Source organism: Lactuca virosa, chromosome 6 (assembly GCF_052849685.1).
Source record: "Lactuca virosa cultivar CGN04683 chromosome 6, Lactuca_virosa_CGN04683_v6, whole genome shotgun sequence".
NCBI lineage: Eukaryota > Viridiplantae > Streptophyta > Magnoliopsida > Asterales > Asteraceae > Lactuca > Lactuca virosa.
This window is the reverse complement of record NC_136431.1, coordinates 199,310,320-199,334,162: the sequence shown is the minus strand read 5'-3', so window position 1 is coordinate 199,334,162 and position 23,843 is coordinate 199,310,320. Positions and strand designations below refer to the sequence as shown.

The 23,843-nt window shown below is 37.4% G+C and overlaps 1 protein-coding gene across 1 annotated transcript; it reads left to right on the top strand.

The window, feature by feature from the left end:
- Positions 1–3,385: 3,385 nt before the first annotated feature.
- Positions 3,386–5,395, top strand: LOC145122217 (uncharacterized). The gene is made up of 3 exons (XM_079057856.1): positions 3,386–3,559; positions 3,653–4,445; positions 4,551–5,395. The coding sequence occupies exons 1-3, from the start codon at positions 3,386–3,388 to the stop codon at positions 5,393–5,395; spliced, it is 1,812 nt and encodes a 603-aa protein (XP_078913982.1).
- The last annotated feature ends 18,448 nt before the right edge of the window (positions 5,396–23,843 follow it).

Genomic DNA, 23,843 nt, shown 5'->3' with positions numbered 1-23,843 from the left:
ACCAAATGAGGTCCAAACCCACAACCAACACCCATACATGACCAAATGAGGTCCAAACCCACAACCAACACCCATACATGACCAAATGAGGTCCAAACCCACAACCAACACCCATAAATGATCAATTGAATTAAAAAACTCATTTTACATATTTATTAAAAATTTATATATAAATTAATTTATTTGTTTGATAAAAAAAACAATGCTAGTATTGATATTATATTTAATTAATATTGTAGATAGTTTTTTACATGAATATAATACATATTAATGTAAATACTAGATATATTAATGTGTAATACAAAAATGTGTAATCATTATCGTAGCCGAATAGCCGTCGTTCAAAATCCACCTCTGTAGACTGCAATTAATCGGAGAAGTGGTGTCCTCAGTCGACGTCCCTTCACCTCCGACTGATGATCCATAAAAACCGTTCGCTTATGTCAATTTCGTCATTCTCACATATTCATTACGTTACGATAACTTCGATTACTCCTTCTTCCTCTTTGAAAAAAAATACGTCGATTTTCAGAAGAGAAGATGAATGCTGATCTGTGGGCCCGTCCGAACTTCAATCTCTGGAGTGTAAGCGCAGAACCACCAAAAAACAAACCGGTGGTTGAATACGGGAAGCCAAACGACAAACGATTCACCATTCGCGTTGTCCATGGTGGGTTCTTTACAGACTACCCAGGCAAGGCGTATCAACAGACCAAGGTTCACTTCATTTCTTATGTGAACATCGATTTGTTAGACATGGAGTTGCTTGGGCGTTTTTCTAGAAGCCTTGGGTATACCAGTTTTGGGAACTGGTATCATATGCCCATCGAAGAACACAGTGGGTTGTCAATGGTTCCAATACTAAATGATGAATGTTTGGAACCATTCAAGACATTAGTTAGGGCCCACCAATTCAAAGAGATTGAACATCTCTATGTTGAACACAGGCCTGTGTTTGTTCCAAACAATTTCCCACACTTTTTGATGAACTCTCCAGCCAAATGTGTTGAGAAGCTTATTCACATGTTTGTAACAGAACATCCAATGGCTTCGGTTGATGATGAATAGCATACATCCAACATATGCTAAACATGAGAATTCCAAGAGAAAAAATGGAGGATGTTATGGACATGGCGAAAGAAAATGTCATAGCATGGAAAAACATAGCCTAGGTGAACTATGTTGTAATCGTTTTTGTGATTAATATAGAGTGAATATGATACTCTACTTTTGTACTTAATATGAAACTCTTTTATTTAATGAATTGTTATATATTATGTCTATAGGTGATATTGTTTTGATTATATAGTAAGTCTACATTTGATGTTATATATTATGTCCCTGTTTTGATATATTATGTTGTGAAAAAGGCAATGTTGTTTGCTAACACAGGGGTATAACAGTCTATTACATGTTATATGCCCAAATTTGATGGTGTTTGCAATATAAATGTCTTAGGGGCAAAATCGGAATTAGTTGTTATTATGATTTTATATGTTAATTATATCCATGTTTTGCATAACTTGTAACTAAGTCATATTTGTCCCTATTTTAGTTAATTTTTTATTAAGATAGCAATGTACTTTGAAACTTAGTTGTAACCTGTATTTATGCTAACACAGTGGTATAACAGTCCTTTATATATTATATGTCCAGATTTGATGTTGTTTTTAATATAATTGTCTTATGGGCAAAATGGTAATTAGTTATCATTCTATATTTTATATGTTAATTATGTCCATGTCTTGCATATTTGTCCCTGTTTTAGTTAATTTTTTATTAAGATAGCAATGTACTTTGAAACTTAGTTGTAACCTGTATTTATGCTAACACAGGGGTATAACAGTCCTTTATATATTATATGTCCAGATTTGATGTTGTTTTTAATATAATTGTCTTATGGGCAAAATGGTAATTAGTTATCATTCTATATTTTATATGTTAATTATGTCCATGTCTTGCATATTTGTCTCTGTTTTAGTTAACTTTTTATTAAGATGGCAATGTACTTTGAAACTTAGTTGTAACCTGTATTTATGCTAACACAGGGGTATAACAGTCATTTTTATATATTATATGTTTTATATGTTAATTAAGATTGTTATAGCATGGGTATGTCCACCCATTAATTGTTATTATGATAAAACAAACAAAATTATATAATTTCCTGCTAACTGTGTTTGTATTAGATCAGTTTTAGTGGATTCCTTTCTCTTTTGGTTAATGTTTTTGTTTTTTTCGTAAAGCAATTATTTGCAAACAACTAGATACCCCACTTGGTAAGTGTCAATGTAGTTATTGGTATATTTTGGAATGCCATGGGTTCGAACCCAATTACCAACACTTTTTTTTCTTTTTTTAATGTCTCGATATGTCCCTGATCATCCACTTTTTTATCACTTCTCCACATGCCCCTGATCATCCAGACTCATTGCGTAAATATCCCAAATTAGAGAATATGAATTCCTATCGATTCAATCTCTGATAACTACAAAGGCACTGCAACTACGTTTATTCTTCAACCAGAAATTGATGCGTCAACATCAAATTCATACAGCTACAAATACTACATTTAATTAATACAGGAAATTACAAAACAATTACCCTCATAATATGAATATTTGTTATCTCGTTGGGTCATGATGTGTGTAATTATATTTTATTTTGAGTTAACAAGTTTTTTTCTTTCAAGATATTAGATTTATTAGTAATGTGATCTATTTTGTTTATGCACACCAACTGTTTGTTAAAATGGGTCAATAAACAGGAAACGTATATTGCTTGTTGACGCTGTTGTAAGCTGAATATGGATAAGTCTTGGATGGGAGCATACAGAACATCAAAAACCTATGTAAAAGGTGTTGCAGAATTTATCAAATATGCAGTGCACAATTACAAGATTTCTAAACATATGGATCCTGCAGATACCAAAAAAAAAAGATAAGAATTCCCCGTCCATGTGTTAAGTGTGTAAACCACATATCTCATTCGGTGGATGTGGTAGATGATCATCTATTCAGGAATGGAATTGATCAAACATACACAAATTGGAATAAGCATGGAGAAACAGAAGAACCACCAAGAAGTTATGTATATGAACATAATTTTGACATGTATACGTCAAACGATGTAGATTCCACGAACATGAACACAGAAATGCCAACAGATGCTGCAGAAACAGTAGAGATGGTTGAAGCTGTAGAAGAAAATTTTATTGGGAACCCTGATAAGTTTAGAGAACTGATAGAGGATGCCGAGAAGCCCCTATACACAGGGTGACATAATTTCACAAAGTTATCTGCAATCATTCAACTACTCAACTTGAAGAGTAAGTATGGAGTATCAGATAAGTGCTTTACAGAATTATTAGTTTTGATAAAAAAACATGTTACCAGAAGGAAACGAAATGTACAGTAGTACATATGAGGCGAAAAAAGCATTTAAGGCAATGGGTTCAGGGTATACTAAGATACATGCATGTGTCAACAATTGTATACTTTACAGAAACGAATACACAGACTTGGCAGCAAGTCCTACTTGTGGTAAATCAAGATGGAAGGTTGATGAACAAAAAAATAAAATTTACAACAATATTCCTGCAAAATGTTTGTGGTACTTTCCAATTATTCCGCGCTTCAAGCGTCTTTTTTAGTCTAAGACAACTGCAAAAGATTTAACATGGCACGCAACAGAAAGAAAGGTGGATGTTGGCGTTTTAAGTCACCCAGTTGATTCACCAGCATGGGCTGCCATTGATGACAAATATCCTGATTTTGCTAGCAAACCAAGAAATTTGCGACTAGGCATTTCGGCGGACGGGGTTGATGTGAACAGAGGAAATAGGAGTCATAGTGTTTGGCCTGTTTTACCTGTCATTTACAACTTTCCACCATGGTTGTGTATGAAGAGAAAGTTCATCATGCTTTCGTTATTGATTTCGGGAACACCAGGAAACGATATTGATGTGTTCCTAGCACCTTTTATTGATGATCTGCAATTATTATTTGATTTTGGATTTGAAACATACGATGCATATGCACAAGAGCATTTTAAACTACGCGCAGTTATGTTGTGGACTATTAATGATTATCCTGCTTTAGGTACATTAAGTGGTTGCCCATACAGCGGTTTTCAAGGTTGTGTTGTGTGTGGTGAAGAGACACACTGCATTAGACTCCCTGAATCGAATAAGCAGAGTTATGCTGGTCATAGAAGATTTCTACCGTATGATCACCAGTTCAGAAGACAAAAGAAGGCATTCAATGGACAACAAGAGTTCTCACCCTCTCCAGAACCTATGAATGGGGAGGAGATATATAACAAGGTAAAATTTATAATTAATAAATGGGGAAAGGTTAATAAGGGCAAGGAGGCAGAAATCCAACAATCAACAAGTGGAAGAGGTGGGAAGATGAATAAAAAAAAGAGAAAATCACACCAAGTGGGTACTTCAGATGTGGGCTAGCAAAATAATACATACTGGAAGAAATTCAATATATGGTATAGACAACTAAGGTATTGGCCTGACAATTTGGTTCCACATTGTATAGATTTTATGCATGTGGAAAAGAACGTGGGTGAGAGTTTAACAGGAACTGTTTTGAACGTTCCCGGGAAGACGAAAGATGGTTATAAAGCTCGATTGGATTTGGTTCATTATGGTTTAAAACCAGAGCTGCATCCTCATATAGAAGGGAACAACACAACACTTCTCGCAGCAGGTTGTACATTGACAAAAGAGGAAAAAGACAAATTATGTGAGACTTTACACAACTTAAGGGTTCCTCAAGGGTATTGTTCTAATTTTTCTAGTTTGGTGAGTTTAAAGGATAGGAAGTTGATCGGACTAAAATCACATGACTATCACATGCTCATGCAACAATTTTTGCCCATAGCAATTCGATCTATTATGCATCCACCCACCAGAGTTGCTATTACAAGGTTTTGTTTCTTTTTCAAATCAATATGTAGCAAAGAAATCAAAGTGGATGAGCTCGATAAGTTGCAAGAGGAGTTATGTGTAACCTTATGTCTTCTTGAGAAACACTTTCCACCATCATTTTTTGATGTGATGATTCATTTAACCGTTCATCTCACTAGGGAAGTAAAATTATGCGGTCCAATATTCTTTAGATGGATATACCCATTTGAAAGGTTTATGAAGGTTATTAAGGGGCACGTGCGAAACAAAAATAGACCAGAAGGATGCATTGCAGAAGAGAATGTTGCAGAAGAGACAATTGAGTTTTTTAGTCAATTCCATAAAAGGATGGATACTGTTGGTATTCCACCTGACAATCATAACAATTGTGGAATTCATAAAGGTGTAGATAGTAGCTCTATTACGGACGGTACTCCTCTATCAGCTGCTAAATCGGTAGAAGTTTCTGCATAACTATTCAGCAAAGCACATTTCTTTGTATTGCAAAATACATCTGAAGTACTCCGATATATCAAGTAAGGTTTTTTACATGTATGTTTTTTTATAATAATATTAACATTAACGTATTGACAGACGACACATGGAATTTTTGGAACATCTACACACTACTAAACAAAAGGCACATATAGAACAAGAGCATAGTAAAACATTTGGTCATTGGTTACGAAAGGAGGTATATTCTTGTCAAATATGTTGTGTTCTTTGTTATTTTTTTCTTGATTTCTTAAATTCAGAATCTAATTACAATTCAGGTAGAGAGAGAGTTAGGGGCCTATAGAGAAAGTATAACAGAGACAATGAGATGGATTTCACATGGACCCAATAAGAACATTATTAAATACGATGTATATGCTATTAATGGATATACTTTTCGTACAAAAGCTCGTGAAGGTAAAGTTTACCAAAACAGTGGGGTTAGTGTTGTTGCAACTGACACACACATCAGTAAAGAAGTTGTAACATATGCCAAAAACACTTATTATGGTGTTTTACAAGAGATATGGGTACTAAATTATCATTTTAAAAGAATTCCAATTTTCATGTGTGACTGGGTTGACAATAGAAATGGGGTAAAAAGGGATAAATTGGGGTACACACTAGTTGAACTAAAAAGATTAGGCCATAAAGGTGATCCCTTCATATTGGCCTCACAAGCACAACAAGTTTTTTACGTGACAGACCCACTCGATCAAAAAATGTCTATTGTGTTCAAGACACCTCCCAAAAATTACACAGATACATATGAAGATGTAGATGAAGAATTTAGTACTATTGTTCCTCATAATGATAACATATTGCCACGTGTAGACACACTTGACTTGCAGAAGGAAAATGATTATTTTCGTACTGATTGTCACGGTATTCTTATATGTAAGGTACGTGTTTCTTAATGTCATTAATTACATTTGTAGATATAATATTTCTCCTTCTTTTAACACTTAATGATCTTTATTTTTTGTTTGTAGAAGGGAAAAGCCAAACCTTGAGCATAGCGTTATGTGGAGAATAAGAAAATGACAAAAAATGAAGATGTACTTTAGTTAATATCTTTTTACCATATTATACCATCAAACTATTCTGGTGTAATATTGTTATAACTCAAACATATTTTTTTTCGGTTTTTTACTATTATATTGTTACACATGTTATAACATAAACTGCATGTAATAGCAATGTACTTTCGTTATGCAATGTTACACAAGTTATGTTGTATTCATTTCATTTATTTATCATAATATTCTGTTAAAATAATTTCTAATCTTTTCATTTATTATGGTGTATTATCTGGTGCGATTAAAAGAATAGATGACAAAAAGGGCAATTTGGTCCTTTCTTATAACTCTTATTCAAGACGACATTATTTTTATTTTATAACTATATTTACATATAGACACATATAATGGCTGTAAATGTAACTAAATGCTACCTGCACACACAATATTTGTTTATTCTTAAAGCCAATTCATAATATTTTGACACACATAATAAAAGGTACATGACCATAAGTAACATATTTAATGAACGCCCTAATTATAAAGATAAGACATTATTTTTCTTTTATGACTATATTTACATATAGACACCTATAATAGCTGTAAACATAACTAAATGCTACCTACACACACATTATTTGTTTATTCTTAAAGCCAATTCATAATATTTTGACACACATAATAAAAGGTACATGACCATAAGTAACCAATAGTAACTTCTTTTAATTTTTTGCGTAAACTAAATACAACTAGTATAGAACCGCCCTATGGACACACAAATAATTAGTGTGACCAATATTTGTCACCTTTTAGCTACTTTGTCTGTTATGTGGCTAAAAAGGCAACAGGTTATAGACACACAGAGAACTAACTCATGTGACGATAATTTTATCTACTGTCTCTCATAAAAAAAGTGTGACAATCTTAATCCATATATGTGGCTGATTGTGACCTATGGCCTCAGTGTTCGAGTGTGACTAATATTTGTCACATTTGGTATAATTAAGTGTCGTAAAAGTTTTGATTGTCTATATAATGGCCACACAATCTAATTTAAATGTATCCAAAAACAGTCTCTAAATTTTTTTAGTGACTTTTGGCCACACTTTTAAGAAAAAGTGTCACAGGCCGTTTTTTGGAAAGTGTGACCGTAGGTCATTTTTGTACTAGTGTTTTTAAGTACTTAGTGTACTTGATTTCATGCTTAGCGACATGATTCTCATACTTAGTGTATTGGAGCCCACAGTCAATGTAATTGAATGGTTGATATGCCAAATTTTAATACTCAATGTATTAAATTTTAAAATGTTTAAATACCACAGCGTTCCTGCTTATACGCCCAATGTACTCACCTTATTCAGCCTTAACATTATTTTCACTTTTTCCATTAAGACAAAGCTTTCTAAACCACATATATGACCTCCTTGAGCTGGAATACCACGTAAAGTTGCGAACTTTACGTTCATACATGACTAGAAGAAGCTCTTAAGCATAAGAAGGGACTTATTGGTTGAATTAATGCATGCATGACTCCATAATACCCATAAAGCTTTCACTTTTATGCTCAAGGATACCAAAACAAACTCAGATGTGAAAGGATGAACCCTTAAACAACCTAACTCATCCATAATCTCAAAAAGAAGACTAAAATCATAATAAGCTAGCCATGAAGAGATCTAATCACACATAAGCCAAGATGCAAACTTGTTACATCAAAAAGCTTCCCCACAAGGTGATGATTCTGGATCCAAAACTTTCCCACCAAGCCAAACAACTTCCAACCTCTCTTCTTTCCTTCCTAAGGGAAAAAATAAGCATCAAAGCCTACCAATAGCTCAAGAACACCTCCAAGAGGCTACAAGGTCGATTTAGGGTTTTTCGAGGGTGGCGGCTGACTTACAAATGAAGGAAAGAGGCTAACATTAAGCTTATATAGGGCACATCCCTAAAAGTTAGGGTTTCCATCTACCCCTTGTACGCTTAGCGTACTTCCTCGTACGCCCAGCGTACGAGGTCTCGAACCCTGACCCATCTTCACACTATGCTATGCGTAATCTTCACTATGCCTTGCGTATCCAGCTTCGCATCAATACAGCCCGCGTACCACCCTAGTACACCTAGGGTTTTTCCCAAATCCTAATTCTTCCGAAGACAATAAATTTCTCGATACAACTCTGATTTCGATCAACTATATATCCATGAAAATGTATCAAGAAGCTCCACACTATGATCAACTCATACTTGCCGTAAGATATCCGATTGAACATCCACTTTTCATAAAAGCCCGAGCTAACAAATTACCGAAATGCCTTTTGGCTCCAAATCTCAAACTGAATAGCCGAGCATCCAAATTACATTATCCAACTCCAACTGAGCCCAAAACTCAATTCCTCAAGGATCTGAAGCCTGCTAATACCAATCCTTGATCACCATCCCCAAAATAGGAACGATTCGAAACGAGGCGTTACAACTCTCCCCCACTTAAATTAGATTTCATCCTTGAAATCCTTCCACGCCATCTCCGGTATGCCCTACAACTTGAGCAACACGGCCACAACCCCGAGCATACCCCTGCCTTCTCAAGGCAACCGAAACCAACCCTCGTAGGGCTCTACAACCCGAAGGTAAACAAATCCCTTGCAATGTAATCACCTCTACTCAATCTAAAATTTGAAGTCTCGGGATAGTCTGACTCCCTGACAGACTATCCATACCGAAACATTGTTGAATCTATTCCACTTATCTCCCAACTGACTACTCAACTTCTGATAACTTGAGGTTCCTACTAGAAAACAGAATCACAGACCCAATATCCTCGCAACACACTTATACTTGATAAAGGCTTAGATAATCCTTCGAGTAGAAGATTCATCCTTGTAACAATTAGTCTCAAATGAGAGCTGCGCATCAGAGTCCAATCAACCACTCTGAGATTATTTAATCCCACTGCAAGCGACTTAGCATAAGCCCTGAATAACAAACATCTCCACACATGAATTCCAATTCACTGAAACCACTCTGACTCTTCTTGCTGCCCCCTGGCTGCTTTCCAAAAGCAGCCAAGGCCTTCCTGGTCCCAACTTGTCTGCCAACTATATGAGACACCGGACTCCTGCTCGGTTGCTGATTCTCAAGACACACATACACCATCACCCCACGCGACTCCTAAGAGAAACCTTATCTGACGATAATTGCCCAAACCATCTCTCCAACAAATCCACTGCTAAAAGAATGCTACATGCCCAATTATAGTATCATATCATACCCGGTCTCCAACGACCTACGATTTCCTGATTCCAAACATGTTGCGGCCCACCTACAGATAGAACCATCCCAAGACGCAAACACAAACCCTTGATCTAACATGACAACTATAATAACCGTGTTTCTAGGCTAGGCATTAATATTGACATGATAGTCTAGGTTAACCTTTGTGACTCATTTTGAAGAAATGAAAAGGAATTATGTGAATATTATGTGTTTTATGCTTAATTATTAGGGTTTAATTAATTAAGACTAAAATGAGCGTCGAAAATAAATATTAGATAAAGCCGATATTTATTAAGAAAGTTGTAGCAGTTGTGACAAGGATTATGGATATATAAAAATTGCCGAAATTCGAGTTATAACGAAGACGTTATGACCTGTCAAAGTTTCGCGACAAACCGGCACGGTGCCGAATGTCGTAAAAAGTGAGTTTTTGATAAACTACTTTTTAGCCTTAGTGATCTAAACGAAAGTCGTAGTGTTCGTTAAACCGATAGTATGTATAAAAAGAACGTCCAAATCTGACTTCGTATGAGTAAGTTATGATTTTTCGAAGTTTCAGCTTAGTAGTAGACAGCTAAAAACTCGAATTTTAGATCGAGTGATTTTTAGCCGACACAACCTAAACGAGAATCGATGGTCTCGTAAATAGTAGCACAACGGTAAAAAGTCTGACGAAAACGGACGTTGGATGAAGAAGTTATGAATTTTTAACGGATTTCCTGTCCCGGTCTGTTAAAAATAAGAATATAAAAATTAAAGTCAAAATTAGCCGATGAAGTCTAAACAAAAGTTGTAGAGCGTAATTTTACCTACGCGTGCATATAAAGAACGTCAAAAACGCAGCTCGTATGCGAAAGTTATGGATTTTAGAAGATTTGGCGCGAAAATCGAGAAAATCCCCAAAACCGAGGAATTTCGCACACGTGGACTTCGGCCACGTGTCCTTGCTTCGCATCCGACGCGTGTCCGAAATCTGGTGAATCACCGAAGCCACCTGGCGAGGCGTGTCACGTTCTTCTCGAGTCCGAGGTTCGGTCTAATAGGAGGCTGCCCCGTGTCCGATCTCGGTGTGTCATCAGGAGCGTGTCCGAACCGGAGAGCCGTCCGAAGTGGTCCAATCAGAAGCCTCCAACGAGGCCCTCGCATGCGCAACCCACGTACGAGCCACCTGCGCGCCTTCGCCTCCTGCTGCCGCGTGTCCCTCGCTGCTGACTCCTCTTTCTCGGCAGACCTTCGGACCTCCCTATAAATAGAGGGCATGCGAGATTACCCGGGTACTTTTGGAAATTAGCCATTTTTCACTCCTTTTTCAATATTTTGGCTATCTCGACATCCCCCGAAGCCCCGGTAACGATTATAACACCCGAAACACGTCCCGAAGTGCCCGAAAGCCAGGAAAATTTATCTTTTCGGTTTCGAAGCCCGACCCCTCGCAGAGCCCGGTTTCTCAATAAAACTCCCGGTTTTATTAGAAACGATCGTTTTAGGAAACGAATTACTGCCCGATTTTCATTAAATCAAGTGAGTGTGTAGTTACTTTCACCTTACACATAGATATGAAGTATTTACCTTAAAATACGTGTTATGTGTAAATATATTAATTGTTTATTTGAGGTGACTGTTGAATAGATGTTTTATATAATTTTAAACTGTATATGTATTTTTATCTACAAATATGTTGGGTAAAACATGGGTAGATAGTTGGTGAGTGATGAAATAAAGTGATGAGATGCCTCGATGTGATTGAGATTCAGTCATCTACCGGAGTTTGGATGACGACCACAAACTTTTCTAGACAGTCCAGTAGAAACGCTAGCAGGCCCGCAACCTGTATGTGTTAATGAACTTGAGCGTTCATTCGTTGTACTCCACCCCCCCCCCCCATGGTTGCCTTTAGGACATGTATGGCTGAGGAGACCCCTTAGCAGTAGTGTCCATCCCGATGACATTCTTTAGGCTAGGTCCCTTGTGATAAGTGTTTAGGGATGTAAAGTGAGGATAACGGGAACGGGTAATCAGGTTTATTGTTGATTGATGAACTTAATAAGTTTATTATTATTGTGGGTTGAAAACCCTATATGCTCACCAGGCTCCCAAGCCTGACCCACTCAGCTTTTTATATTACAGGTAGTGGACCCCGAGCATAGTCGGATGATGATGATGAGTGATTTTTGGATTATAGGCCAGTAGTTATAAATAACTGTTGTAAGGCTTATAATGTCTTGTTTATGCTTTTGATCTGTATCGGAACATGACATCCCGAGGTTTTGATATAAAAGGAAATTATATATTTCTTAAAGAAAGGTTTTGACAAACTTTTATCATGTTTTGTTTTGGGGACCAATTCCGCAACATATTTTAAAAAGATTTCTCGATTTTATTTTAAAAAGCATAAATTAAATCGGTCTTTTCTGGCCGAGAAATTAGGGGATGTCACAACAACTAAATCTGTTCCCTTACTCTTGAAACCTACCATTGATGCCTTCGGCATAAAGATACCCCAATTCTTATTCCACTGAAACGAAAATCCTGCACATAAACACTCGTGATACCCAACTCGAGATCTCACCCAAAAACCAACTCGATACTCAATTCATAACCCTAGATCCACGAATCTGCACTTGCATTTCACCAAAAACCTTCCGATTCATGACAACTTCTCACTAGACTGAGATATAAAGGTTACATACCATCGTTGAGGCTACTAGTCTCACACCTGGTCTAACCACCAGGTTCCTTAGGAGTCCAAATAAAGAGGCTACCCAGCCTATAAACCCCTCTACGCCACACATTGAACACCCACTTAACCCTCTAACTCAAGATCCAAAACCTTCATCCAATGGTCTCCACCAGATCCCACCTGCGTTGCCATAAACAAACGAGCCTCGCCCACGGGTTCCACCCAACAAGAGCTACATGGACCCGACTCCACCTCAGACCCCAATGGTCCTCAATCTAGAACAGAGCAATGCCCCTCGACAATCGTGACTGGTGTGCACAAGGCACGGAGTGATTTCCCCTGTGCACTCACGACCACCTCCAACAATAGTCTACCTAGAACTGGTGAATGCTACGATCCCATTGCACTCTTAGAACACTTATAACCAACCATGGTTACCACCCATGGCCTTTCCACACCCTAACCATCACAACCCAACGTATCTTGAGCCGAAACCTGCATCCAACTGCATCTCGTCAGATTTTCGGGACATACTTCGAATTCTGAAGCCCTCAACGTGGACTCAACCACAAGCCCCATGTGCGTAATAAAGGAGACACCAACCAGCGGTTGGAAGTTTCCTGAACTCCCACTTACACAACCTCAATCTAAACGGTCACTCGGGTTGTCTCTCCTCCTGGCCAGGATGTGAAACTTGCCCTTGTTCCACACCCTTCAATTCCTAATTCCCAGAAATCTTGACCGATTCTTCCCCACTTGGATTCGACAAAGCTCTTTCATCTCTTAAATCCTGATGGATTTCCCAACTCATCAACCTCATATACCACAAACCGCCTATGACCTGTGTTAATCAATACTAGCGTTCCATTGCTAGCCAACTCCATGATCACCCAACTCCTATGACCTGAAACCGTGAAGAATAGTCTTGAAACCTTAACCAGTCTGATATTCCAAATCACCTCCCATGATACCAATTCCTGAGTTCTTATGTTGGCGACTAAAACTATAACCCTTGCCCTGAATCGACGAATCTTTATTCTAACTTCCAATCTCAAAGAATCATTGAATTCTAACTGACTACAACCCATGCAAATATAAAACTCCTATGACTCTTCTGATGACCAAACAACTCATGCAACTGACACTACCATCTTCCTGCTACCGCTCCCCTCCTAGCAACAGCAGTTCTTGAGCCCAAAAGTTCTTCCATACGCAACCGCGGCTCCTACCGGAAAAAATACTAAAACCAATGAACCCTGATGAATACTGGAGAACTAAACCGTTGAATCCTGACCATAGACCTTCCACACATTACCCCTGAACCGATCTCGACCAAACGCAAAATAACAACCGAACACATTAGAACCCACTACACAAGATACAACTCCTCAATAACCCACTAATGATTCGTGGCATGCAAAATACATAAAACAATTCTCGAAGATATATCCCAACAATAACATAGAATTAAACCAAAGATAATGCTTACCCGAACCAATATAAAATTCTGAGCAGCATGAATACTGATAACAATCGAAAAGAACGCAAAAGATAACATACCTGCAAAATCACCTGCTGGAGCACGGACCTCTCCTATCTGACACTGCAATGACTGGCTCATCTCTACTGGGGTTCCTGTCCTACCCTCACGACTATCAGAGATCTGCAAAATAGTCGAAACAAGTATACTCATTGCTCCTCCCATTCTCCTCGGACAGAAGGCTCTCTTGTGGCCCACTTGGTCGCAAAGAAAACATACGGGCTTTCCCCCTGAGGACAATCCCTGTTTACATGATCAATCATGCCACACTTGTAGCAACCCATACGCCTGGAATGTAACAACCTGTTATATCAGGTCAATGTAAGTCTAAACTACAATCTTATACAAGTAAATCCATGTCATACCATTAATACAATAAGAACTTAAATGCCTTAAGGGCATGTTTATATAAGTTATTTTATTTGCATACCTTGATAATCATACTTATATAAGTTATAAATACTTTTATATTGAAATCCATGCAAATAGTTGTTTATATAAGATGTTATGAGTAAACAAAAGTCAAAAGTGAAACATACTAAATAAAAGTCAAATTGTTAAATTTATAAGGCTTAAATATTGATTTAATAAATGGAAATAACTTTGTTATATTTGTGTTTTAGAAATTTGGAATCTAAAACACTTAGACCGAAATCATTCCTTTTGGTGATTCTATGCGAGGACCGAAATCCCCACCGAAAACCTTCGCTGGCTCCACACTTCTCGGACCGAAATCAGGATTTCGGTCATGACCGCAAACATGCTCGGACCGCAAACAGCTGACCGCAAACCCTCGGATCGAGATCCCATTGTGAGACCGAGAACATGCACCGAAATCTCTTTGTTTTGGGTCAATTTATGGCCGAAAACCCATTTTTATCTATTTGGCACACTAATCTAGGTGTCATTGCCTCATATTTTACTTCATACTTAAGATTCTACATTAAAATCATACCTCATTTTATACATCCAGTTAACGAAAAACACCCTCATTTCTCTCTAAATTTCGAACTTATTTCCAAGATTAAAGGTTAAACAACTCCAAAAGATCATCTTCTTCCAAATAATTACAAGTTTTGGTAAGTGTCATATATTATTTAGTGTTAATATAACACTTTATTAATCATTCATTTCACTAATTTCAAATATAATATCGTGTGTATAATATTATTAGGATATGTTTGTTAAAACGTGTTTTAACTCAGGAATCATCACAACCACATCGTAACCAACCAAGAACACGCACTCGAGGTGAGTTCATAGCCCTACGTTTTCATGATTTTTCACTATTTTAGGGGGGAATACAAGTGTAACACAAGAAAATTTGTGTTAATATCCAAATGATTTAAATATTTCGTCAATCGTTATCATTCTTAAACACACACACACACACACACACACACACATATATATATATATATATATATATATATATATATATATATATATATATATATATATATATATTATAATTAAGGTTCAACAGGCTTAGAATTGATAATTTTGCTTCATTTCCTGTTCCTTGTTTGGTTGAGGGCTTCGGGTAGAATTATTTATTCGACTGCTTATTTAATCATAATTATATAAATATTATATTTATATAAGTATAAAATCATTTAAAACTTGTTAAACAAAAATATTATTTTTGCAAATCTATTTTAGTACCATTTGGACACAAATGTTAAATTTCACGAAACAACATTATTACGGATTTTACGATTTAAACTTGTCGAATCATTAACAATACAAAGGTTTTCGTTTTAGTAAAAAAAACATATAAACTATAATAGGTATGGTTTATGGAACTTGCATATCATTTAACACAGTTGAGATACAAAACGGAAAACAATCATATAAACTATAATATGTATAGTTTATGGATCATATGCACTACTTTACATATTCAAAATACATTATGGAAAACAAACATATAAACTATAATAAATATAGTTTATGAGATATACTTACAGTTTATCCATTACAAAGTAACTTTTAATTATTCTACACGTAATCGTCAATATAGCATTTGTCAGACACACTTCACGTACTTATCTAAGTACCAACCAAGTCCTGAAATTATAACCAGAGTTTCCTGGAGGGAGATCGTGACACTTGTGTATAGATCTATATGGGACTGACAATCCATATAGGACCGCAGTTAGGACCGCAGGCCCGGGGTGACAAATGTCGTAACGATTGCGACGCCTGAAGAAAGTCATGTCCATGCCATCTTAGGTCATCAAGCATGGTTATGATAACTCACAATTTGGTATTGAACAATACGATTAGTGTAAGAATAAGTAAACAACTTCACATAGTTTTATTAAATAATAAAACTATAACATATTATTTTACCAGTACAGCTGGTGAATCCAGGCACTTACAATTACACAGTTTTTATACAAGTACAAATACAGAATACTATTCCAGTACAGAGAAAACATACTTTTCATGGTTTTATGTGAATTACAACTACATTATACTATCTCAGAGTTCAATAACATTTACAAGTTTTGGTCTTAGGGTATTAAGACAACAACACAATTACAACAGAAAATATAGAATTTTATGGGAAAACATATTTACATTTTCAAGGAACAAATGACAGATTTAAATTACAAACATGCTTATGAACTCACCAACTTAATTGTTGACACTCTTTTCAAAATTACTTGTATTCTCAGGAAATCAGTAAACAGGTATCCACAAGTTTTGAGAAGACAGAGCTTCATAGACTCAGGTCTTTTAACTTTTGCTATACATTTTGGTGTCAAGTATACATTGAATTGAACACAAATGTAAAACTATACTTTATCAATGTAATGGTTGTTGTACTTTTGATTACTATTATGCAATTGTTGTCATACTATACATGACATCATCCGCCCTCGAATGTTTCCGCCGTTCCAGTTTGGGGTGTGACAAATTGGTATCAGAGCATTGTTTATAGTGAACTAAGTATATCAAACCACAAAAGATATAAAACTATAAATCCAATGGGGCTGAAATGCTCCGACTAAAAGTATACTTTTAAAATCTATGTATTTTATAAGAAGTATACTAACATGCATACACACAAGAAACAGTATCACATTGAGAACTACATAAAAGTATTTAGATGTTGGACACTGTAGTTAAACCTGGACAGTTATATAATCATATCTGGGATAAATATAGTCTGATAAACTATATTTTTTTGATATACAACCAACATGTGTTTGGGAGTGATCGTGGTGTTGCAACAAGTCTAAAACTTACCAAATCTATATACCAGAAGAACTCTAGAACCAAACATAAAGTTAAAATACTATAGGAGTATTTTATGTCTCTATAACACTAGAACAACAATATTGAAGAAGGTCTCTCTTACCAGAATCAATTATGTGAAAACAAAGAACTCTTACTGGTAGATCTATAATTACTAAGTGTATACGTAAGAGTTATATATAATTAAGATTTTATAGAATTAGAATTTGTGATTTAGCTTTATTTTGTGTTCCTTGTTTGGTTGTGGACTTAGAGTAGGATCACTTATTCAAAGGCCTATTTAGTTTTGATTATATATAATTTGTATACATTATGTGATTATAGGGGACCCAGTATGAGTCATACTATACAAATTCCTTAGAAGTGTTTCTATAAATTTCATAAATTGAAATTGTGATAGTTTACTTATATTAGTAAACTTATGTTGTAAATCGCAGAACACTATGAAAGTCGGGATATTATACGTTTAGAACTAAGATATATCTTGTTCAATATCACCTGACTCGTAACTACTATAGAGGACTTATCATCATTTCCTCTTTAAACTTTATAGAAAAAGATGCCGCCACGTAAATCAAATAGGCATTTCGACAACAATCCACCATTCCACTACCGCCACTACCTCCACGGTATGACCCTGCTGTCTTCCAAGCAGCAGTAACAGCCGTCGTGTCACACTCCCAAACCAAAGATGGCGGAAACGTCCGGGGGTGGAGGACTTCATGTATAGTATCATAACAACAATTGTAATAGTAATTGAAGCAAACACAACCAACATATATATAATTGAAAAAAAGTGACATCATTGTATGAATTACATGTTTACGAATCAATTACAATATGTTGACAAAATATGAAATAGTAGACGCCTTTGCGCCCCATCCTCAAAAGCACTTGGTTACCTGTTTAATGATTTCCTGAGAATACAAGTTGTTTGAAAAAGTGTCAACACAAAGGTTGGTGAGTTCATAAGCTTTTGTTTGGTATTATTAAAAGCCTTTCGTTTGTAAAAGTAGTATTTGTGTTAGAAAATCCAATATTTTCCTTAATGTGTAAATGTAGTCTTAAAACCCAAAGACCGAAATGTACAAGTAATTTATCATATTTATAGTAAAACAATGCAAGTTTAAATCGACATAAACTCGTTAAATTTTAATGAAGTTCCCGTAAATTCCAATGTTTATTAATACTTTATGTGAGTTTATTATAACCATACTATGACCAAGGTTGCCTAAAACGACGTTCTTCAGGCGTCGGAAATGTTATGACATTTGTCACCCCAGACCTATCGGTCTAACTGTTGCATGCAGTTTAGGTGTGGGTTTGTCAAACCCAATATAGATCTATACACAAGTATCACGCTCTCCCTCAAGGAGACTCTGGTTACAATACAGGACTTAATGGTAATTTGAAGTAAATGTCTCACAAAGTCATTAACGGAATTACGTGTTATGAAAACTTGGTACCGTATGGCCGTACCTTGCTTAATGAAAATATCCTTTGTATAAATGTACCCTTTTTAAATGTATGTATTATGTAATGTATCATAAACTATACCTAGTATAGTTTATCAACCAAGGGTAGTACGTAGTAATGTATGCAAACTATATTCAAAATAGTTTATTAAATGTTTGAATGTATCGGTTGTACTTTGATTATAATCACTTGTTATTCTTTATATTTTATATGTCCAAATCCATTTGTAAACTGATGTGTGTCTAAATATTAAGATAAAATGTCATATATTGCAATAACATATAATCACATAAAGATATACACCTTGCTCAACATGTTACAAGGTGAAATGAAATTGACAGCAACTTTTCGTTGAATACAGTTTCTGTTACTGTTCTTAGAAAATTTATAGAAAAATCATCAAAGCTCTAAATCCAAATCCGCAAATTTTGAGAGTTTGGAATATGAGTCTAGTTTGTTCGTAAATTTTATCATGATTTTTAGTGATCTCTAACAGAGGTGAAAATGTTCATAATCACAGACTGGTCCGGGTTTGCCTCTAAAATGACAGGCAGTTTTGTAAAAATCACCATAAATTGTAGAAACATCATATGGAGATGTGCAAGTAGCCATTTTAAATCTAAGAGTTTGAACTACTTGCACCTGGAACAGTTTTGAAAACTAAAATATTTAAGTTGACCAAAACAGTCCGTGATTAAAGTCCATCTTTTCTGATGTAATCTGTTAGAAAAAGTTTAATTGTGTTCTTGATGATTTTACTTGTATTCCCCCCTTAAAACTTAAGAAAAACATGTAAATGTAGGGGTATGAACTCACCTTATGTGGTTTCAGTAGATGAAAGTGAGAGAGAGGAAGTATTCAACCCAAGAACACTAAGAAGATGTCTTGATGATTCGAGAATCTAACACCGAATAAGATGGAATTTGTGTAAGATATCAATGATTTGAGTAGAATGGAGTGTAATAATTATATGAATGATGAAGATACTTACTAATTGAAGAAATAAATCCCTGAAGAAAGCCTTGAAGTTCTTGAAGTTGAGAGAAAAGATGAGAGAATTTTGGAGAGTGTCCTTTGGTTGCTAAGTGTAGAATGAAAGAACTTTAGGGAGAATGAGGAGAGAGGATCAATCCTCCAGCTCTTAGAACGTGGGAAGAGCTGGAGATTGGGTGTAAAGGTCCACTAAGGTGACAAGGAGTAGTGGAAAGAGTGGCTAATCATAGAGTGAGGTGGTGGTGGTTTGCTTTTGCCATAAATTAAGGAAAAGCAAATATTCCCTCAATAATTAGTTCAACCACTAATTCTTTTAATATATTTTTATAAAAACCCTGGAGATTTATATATTTTGGGGCCTTAGTTTATAAAATAAAGTTTTGGGTGAAAATCCCACGTTAAAATAATGAAAAACGGAGTTAAAACGAAGTCGTAGTCGAAAACCGGGAAAAAAAGCTGAATCTGCGAAGTTGCTCGGTCCTGGGTCGAGGTTCGGACCTGAGGCTTCGGTCCTGAGGCTTCGGTCCGAGGCTTCGGTCCTGAGCATTTCAGTCCGAGGCTTCGGTCCTGAGCACTTCGGATGCGAGGCTTCGGTCCTGAAGCTTCGGTTTTGGGTCCTTAAGGCTATTTTACCCGTTTTTACCCCGTTTCAAGTGGTTTTTGACCCGGTTAAGGGTCGTGATGACCCGAATGATTACAAAAAGTTAAAGGAACTTTTGAGAGAGATTTGGGAGAGATTTCTAATCGAGAGAGATTGAGTGAAAGAGATTGAGAGAGAGTTCTTTTGAGACCTTTTTGAGTGTTTGGCTTTGAAACGCAAGGTCCGTAAACCCCGTTAAGCCATGATTTAGTGTCCTACACAATCCCGATGATTGTGCAATAGTGTTTTATCGCTTTGGTTCGTTGTTTAGCACTTTTAAGGCTAAGAAAAATCAAACACATGAATTTTCCAAACGATGTTTTCTCATTAAAATAGCGAATTGTACAGTGATTACATAACGTAAACCCTAACATACAAGGGTTATTGGAGTTGACCGGTTTGACTTGTTGACTTTGTTTGACTTTGACTTGACCGAAATTTGACGGTTGTCACATCATCCCCCCGTTAGAAGGAATTTCGTCCCGAAATTTTCATTTTGACTGGGATTTCAAGAGTTTGGGAAGAGATGTGGATACTTTTGTTTCATCTGATCCTCGCGTTCCCAGGTGAATTCGGGTCCTCGTTTAGCGTTCCAACGGACCTTCACGATGGGAATACGACTTTGTTTCGTTCGTTTGATTTCCCGATCCATGATTTCGACTGGTTCCTCCACGAAGTGGAGATTTTCGTTAACTTCGATTTCATCGAGTGGTATTACGAGTGTCTCATCAGACAAACACTTCTTTAGGTTCGACACGTGAAATGTGGGATGTACTTTGTCGAGTTCCTGAGGTAATCGAAGTTTGTATGCTACTGGCCCAATCCTAGCAAGGATTTCGAATGGCCCGATGTACCTTGGATTTAGTTTCCCGCGTTTTCCGAATCGTATCATTCCTTTCCAAGGGGAAACTTTTAGTAGTACTCGAGCACCCACCTGGAATTCCAAAGGTTTGCGTCGTTTGTCTGCGTAACTCTTTTGCCGATCGCGAGACCCTTTCAGTCTTTCTCGAATTTGAACGATCTTTTCTGTGGTTTCCCTTATGATTTCAGGGCCAGTGAGGGTGCTATTAGAGACTTGCCCTCTAGCTAGCTGTGTATCCCCCACCTCAGCCCAACACAGGGGTGATCTGCATTTGCGACCGTAAAGAGCTTCGAATGGAGCGACTTTGATGCTATTATGATAGCTGTTATTGTAGGAGAATTCGATAAGCGGTAGATGGGTATCCCATGCTTTACCGAAGTCTATCACACAAGCTCTTAACATGTCTTCCAACGTTTGAATGGTTCGTTCGCTCTGTCCGTCGGTTTGTGGGTGGTAGGCCGTACTCATGTCAAGCCTAGTTCCCAATGATTTTTGTAGAGACTGCCAAAACCGTGAGGTAAATCTACTATCTCTATCGGAGATAATGGATATCGGCACACCATGGAGTCGTACAATCTCTCTGATGTACGTTCTAGTCAGCTTCTCCATCTTGTCGGTTTCTTTTATCGGTAGGAAGTGTGCTGATTTGGTCAATCTGTCTACGATTACCCATATGGTGTCAAGCCCGCCCGATGTCTTAGGCAGCTTGGTTATGAAGTCCATGGTTATTCGTTCCCACTTCCACTCAGGTATATTCGGCTGTTGTAATAGCCCGGATGGTTTCTGGTATTCGATTTTGACCTTGGCGCAAGTCAGACACTTGCTCACATAGGTAGCAATCTCAGCTTTCATGTTCGGCCACCAGTATAATTTCTTGAGGTCCAGATACATCTTATCTGACCCGGGATGGATGGAATATCGAGTCTTGTGTGCTTCATTCATGATGACGTCTCGGAGTCCACCGAACTTCGGTGTCCAGATTCGATTCATGAGATAACGTACTCCATCATCCTTGACTTCTAAGTTTTTATCCATTCCCCTTAATGTCTCTCCTGCCACCTTTTCTGGTTTCAAAGCTTCTAGTTGAGCTTCCTTGATTTGTATGGTCGTGTGGGAATGGATCGTCATTGTTAAGGATTTTACTCGGCGGCCCGAGTACTCCTTCCTGCTTAGAGCATCAGCCACTACATTGGCCTTGCCCGGATGATAACGAATTTCGCACTCGTAGTCATTCAGCAACTCTACCCATCTCCTCTGTCGCATGTTGAGCTCTTTCTGATTGAGGATATGCTGAAGACTTTTGTGATCAGTGAAGATAGTGCATTTCGTGCCGTAGAGGTAGTGTCTCCAGATCTTCAAAGCGAATACCACTGCTCCTAATTCCAGGTCGTGCGTAGTATAATTAACCTCGTGCGTCTTAAGCTGTCTTGATGCATACGCGATAACCTTCCCTCTCTGCATGAGCACACATCCGAGGCCTTGATTCGAAGCATCACAGTACACTACGAAGTCCTCGGTTCCCTCTGGGAGAGACAAGATCGGTGCGCTGCATAGGGCTTGTTTTAACGTTTGGAAAGCAGTTTCTTGTTTATTTTCCCACTTGAATATCACACCTTTCTGCGTCAAGGTGGTGAGTGGTTCCGCAATCTTGGAGAAGTTTTGTATAAATCTTCGGTAGTAGCCAGCAAGCCCAAGGAATTGTCGAATTTCGGTTGGCGTCTTGGGTGCTGACCAATTCTCGATTGCCTTGATCTTGGAGGGATCCACATGTATGCCTTTCTCACTTACCACATGTCCAAGGAAATCCACTTCTCTAATCCAGAATTCACACTTAGAGAACTTAGCATAAAGCTTCTCCGCTCTTAGTGTCTCTAGCACTTGGCGTAGATGTAGGCGATGCTCTTCTTCGCTTCGCGAGTAGATCAAGATATCGTCGATGAATACGATTACAAACTTGTCTAGGTAGGGTCGACACACTCTATTCATTAGGTCCATGAATACTGCAGGTGCGTTTGTTAAACCGAAGGACATCACCACAAACTCGTAGTGCCCATAGCGAGTTCTGAATGCAGTTTTGGGAATATCTTCTTCTTGAACTCGTAGCTGATGGTAACCTGAACTTAGGTCGATTTTTGAGAAGAAATTTGCTCCTTGGAGTTGGTCGAAAAGGTCGTCGATTCGGGGTAGAGGATATCGGTTCTTGATGGTGAGTTTGTTTAGTTCCCGATAGTCGATGCACATGCGAAAGGATCCGTCCTTCTTCTTTACAAAAAGGACTGGTGCTCCCCAAGGTGAGAAGCTTGGTCTGATGAACCATTTGCTCAAAAGCTCGTTCAACTGACTGGACAACTCTTGCATTTCTGTTGGTGCGAGGCGGTATGGAGCTCTGGCTACGGGGGTAGCTCCGGGTATTAAGTCAATTCTGAAATCGACTTGTCGTGCGAGTGGTACACCAGGAAGATCTTCTGGGAACACATCCGGGAAGTTACACACTTCGGGGATGTCTTTGATGTCTTTCACGTCTTGTTTCTTGTCTACTACGTGGGCCAAGAAGGCGTGGTACTCCTTCCGGAGATACTTTTGGGCTTTGATGCATGAGATGATTTGTAAATTCGCACTAGGTTTGTCACCATAGATGAGAAGGGTTTCGTCATTTGGTAGATTGAGGCGAACGACCCTT

Coding starts and splice junctions, on each gene's coding strand:
- LOC145122217 (XM_079057856.1), top strand. CDS start 3,386: ATGTTACCAGAAGGAAACGAAATGTACAGTAGTACATATGAGGCGAAA. Junction 3,560..3,652: donor GTGGTAAATCAAGATGGAAG/GTTGATGAACAA, acceptor CGTCTTTTTTAG/TCTAAGACAACTGCAAAAGA. Junction 4,446..4,550: donor GAGAAAATCACACCAAGTGG/GTACTTCAGATG, acceptor CACATTGTATAG/ATTTTATGCATGTGGAAAAG.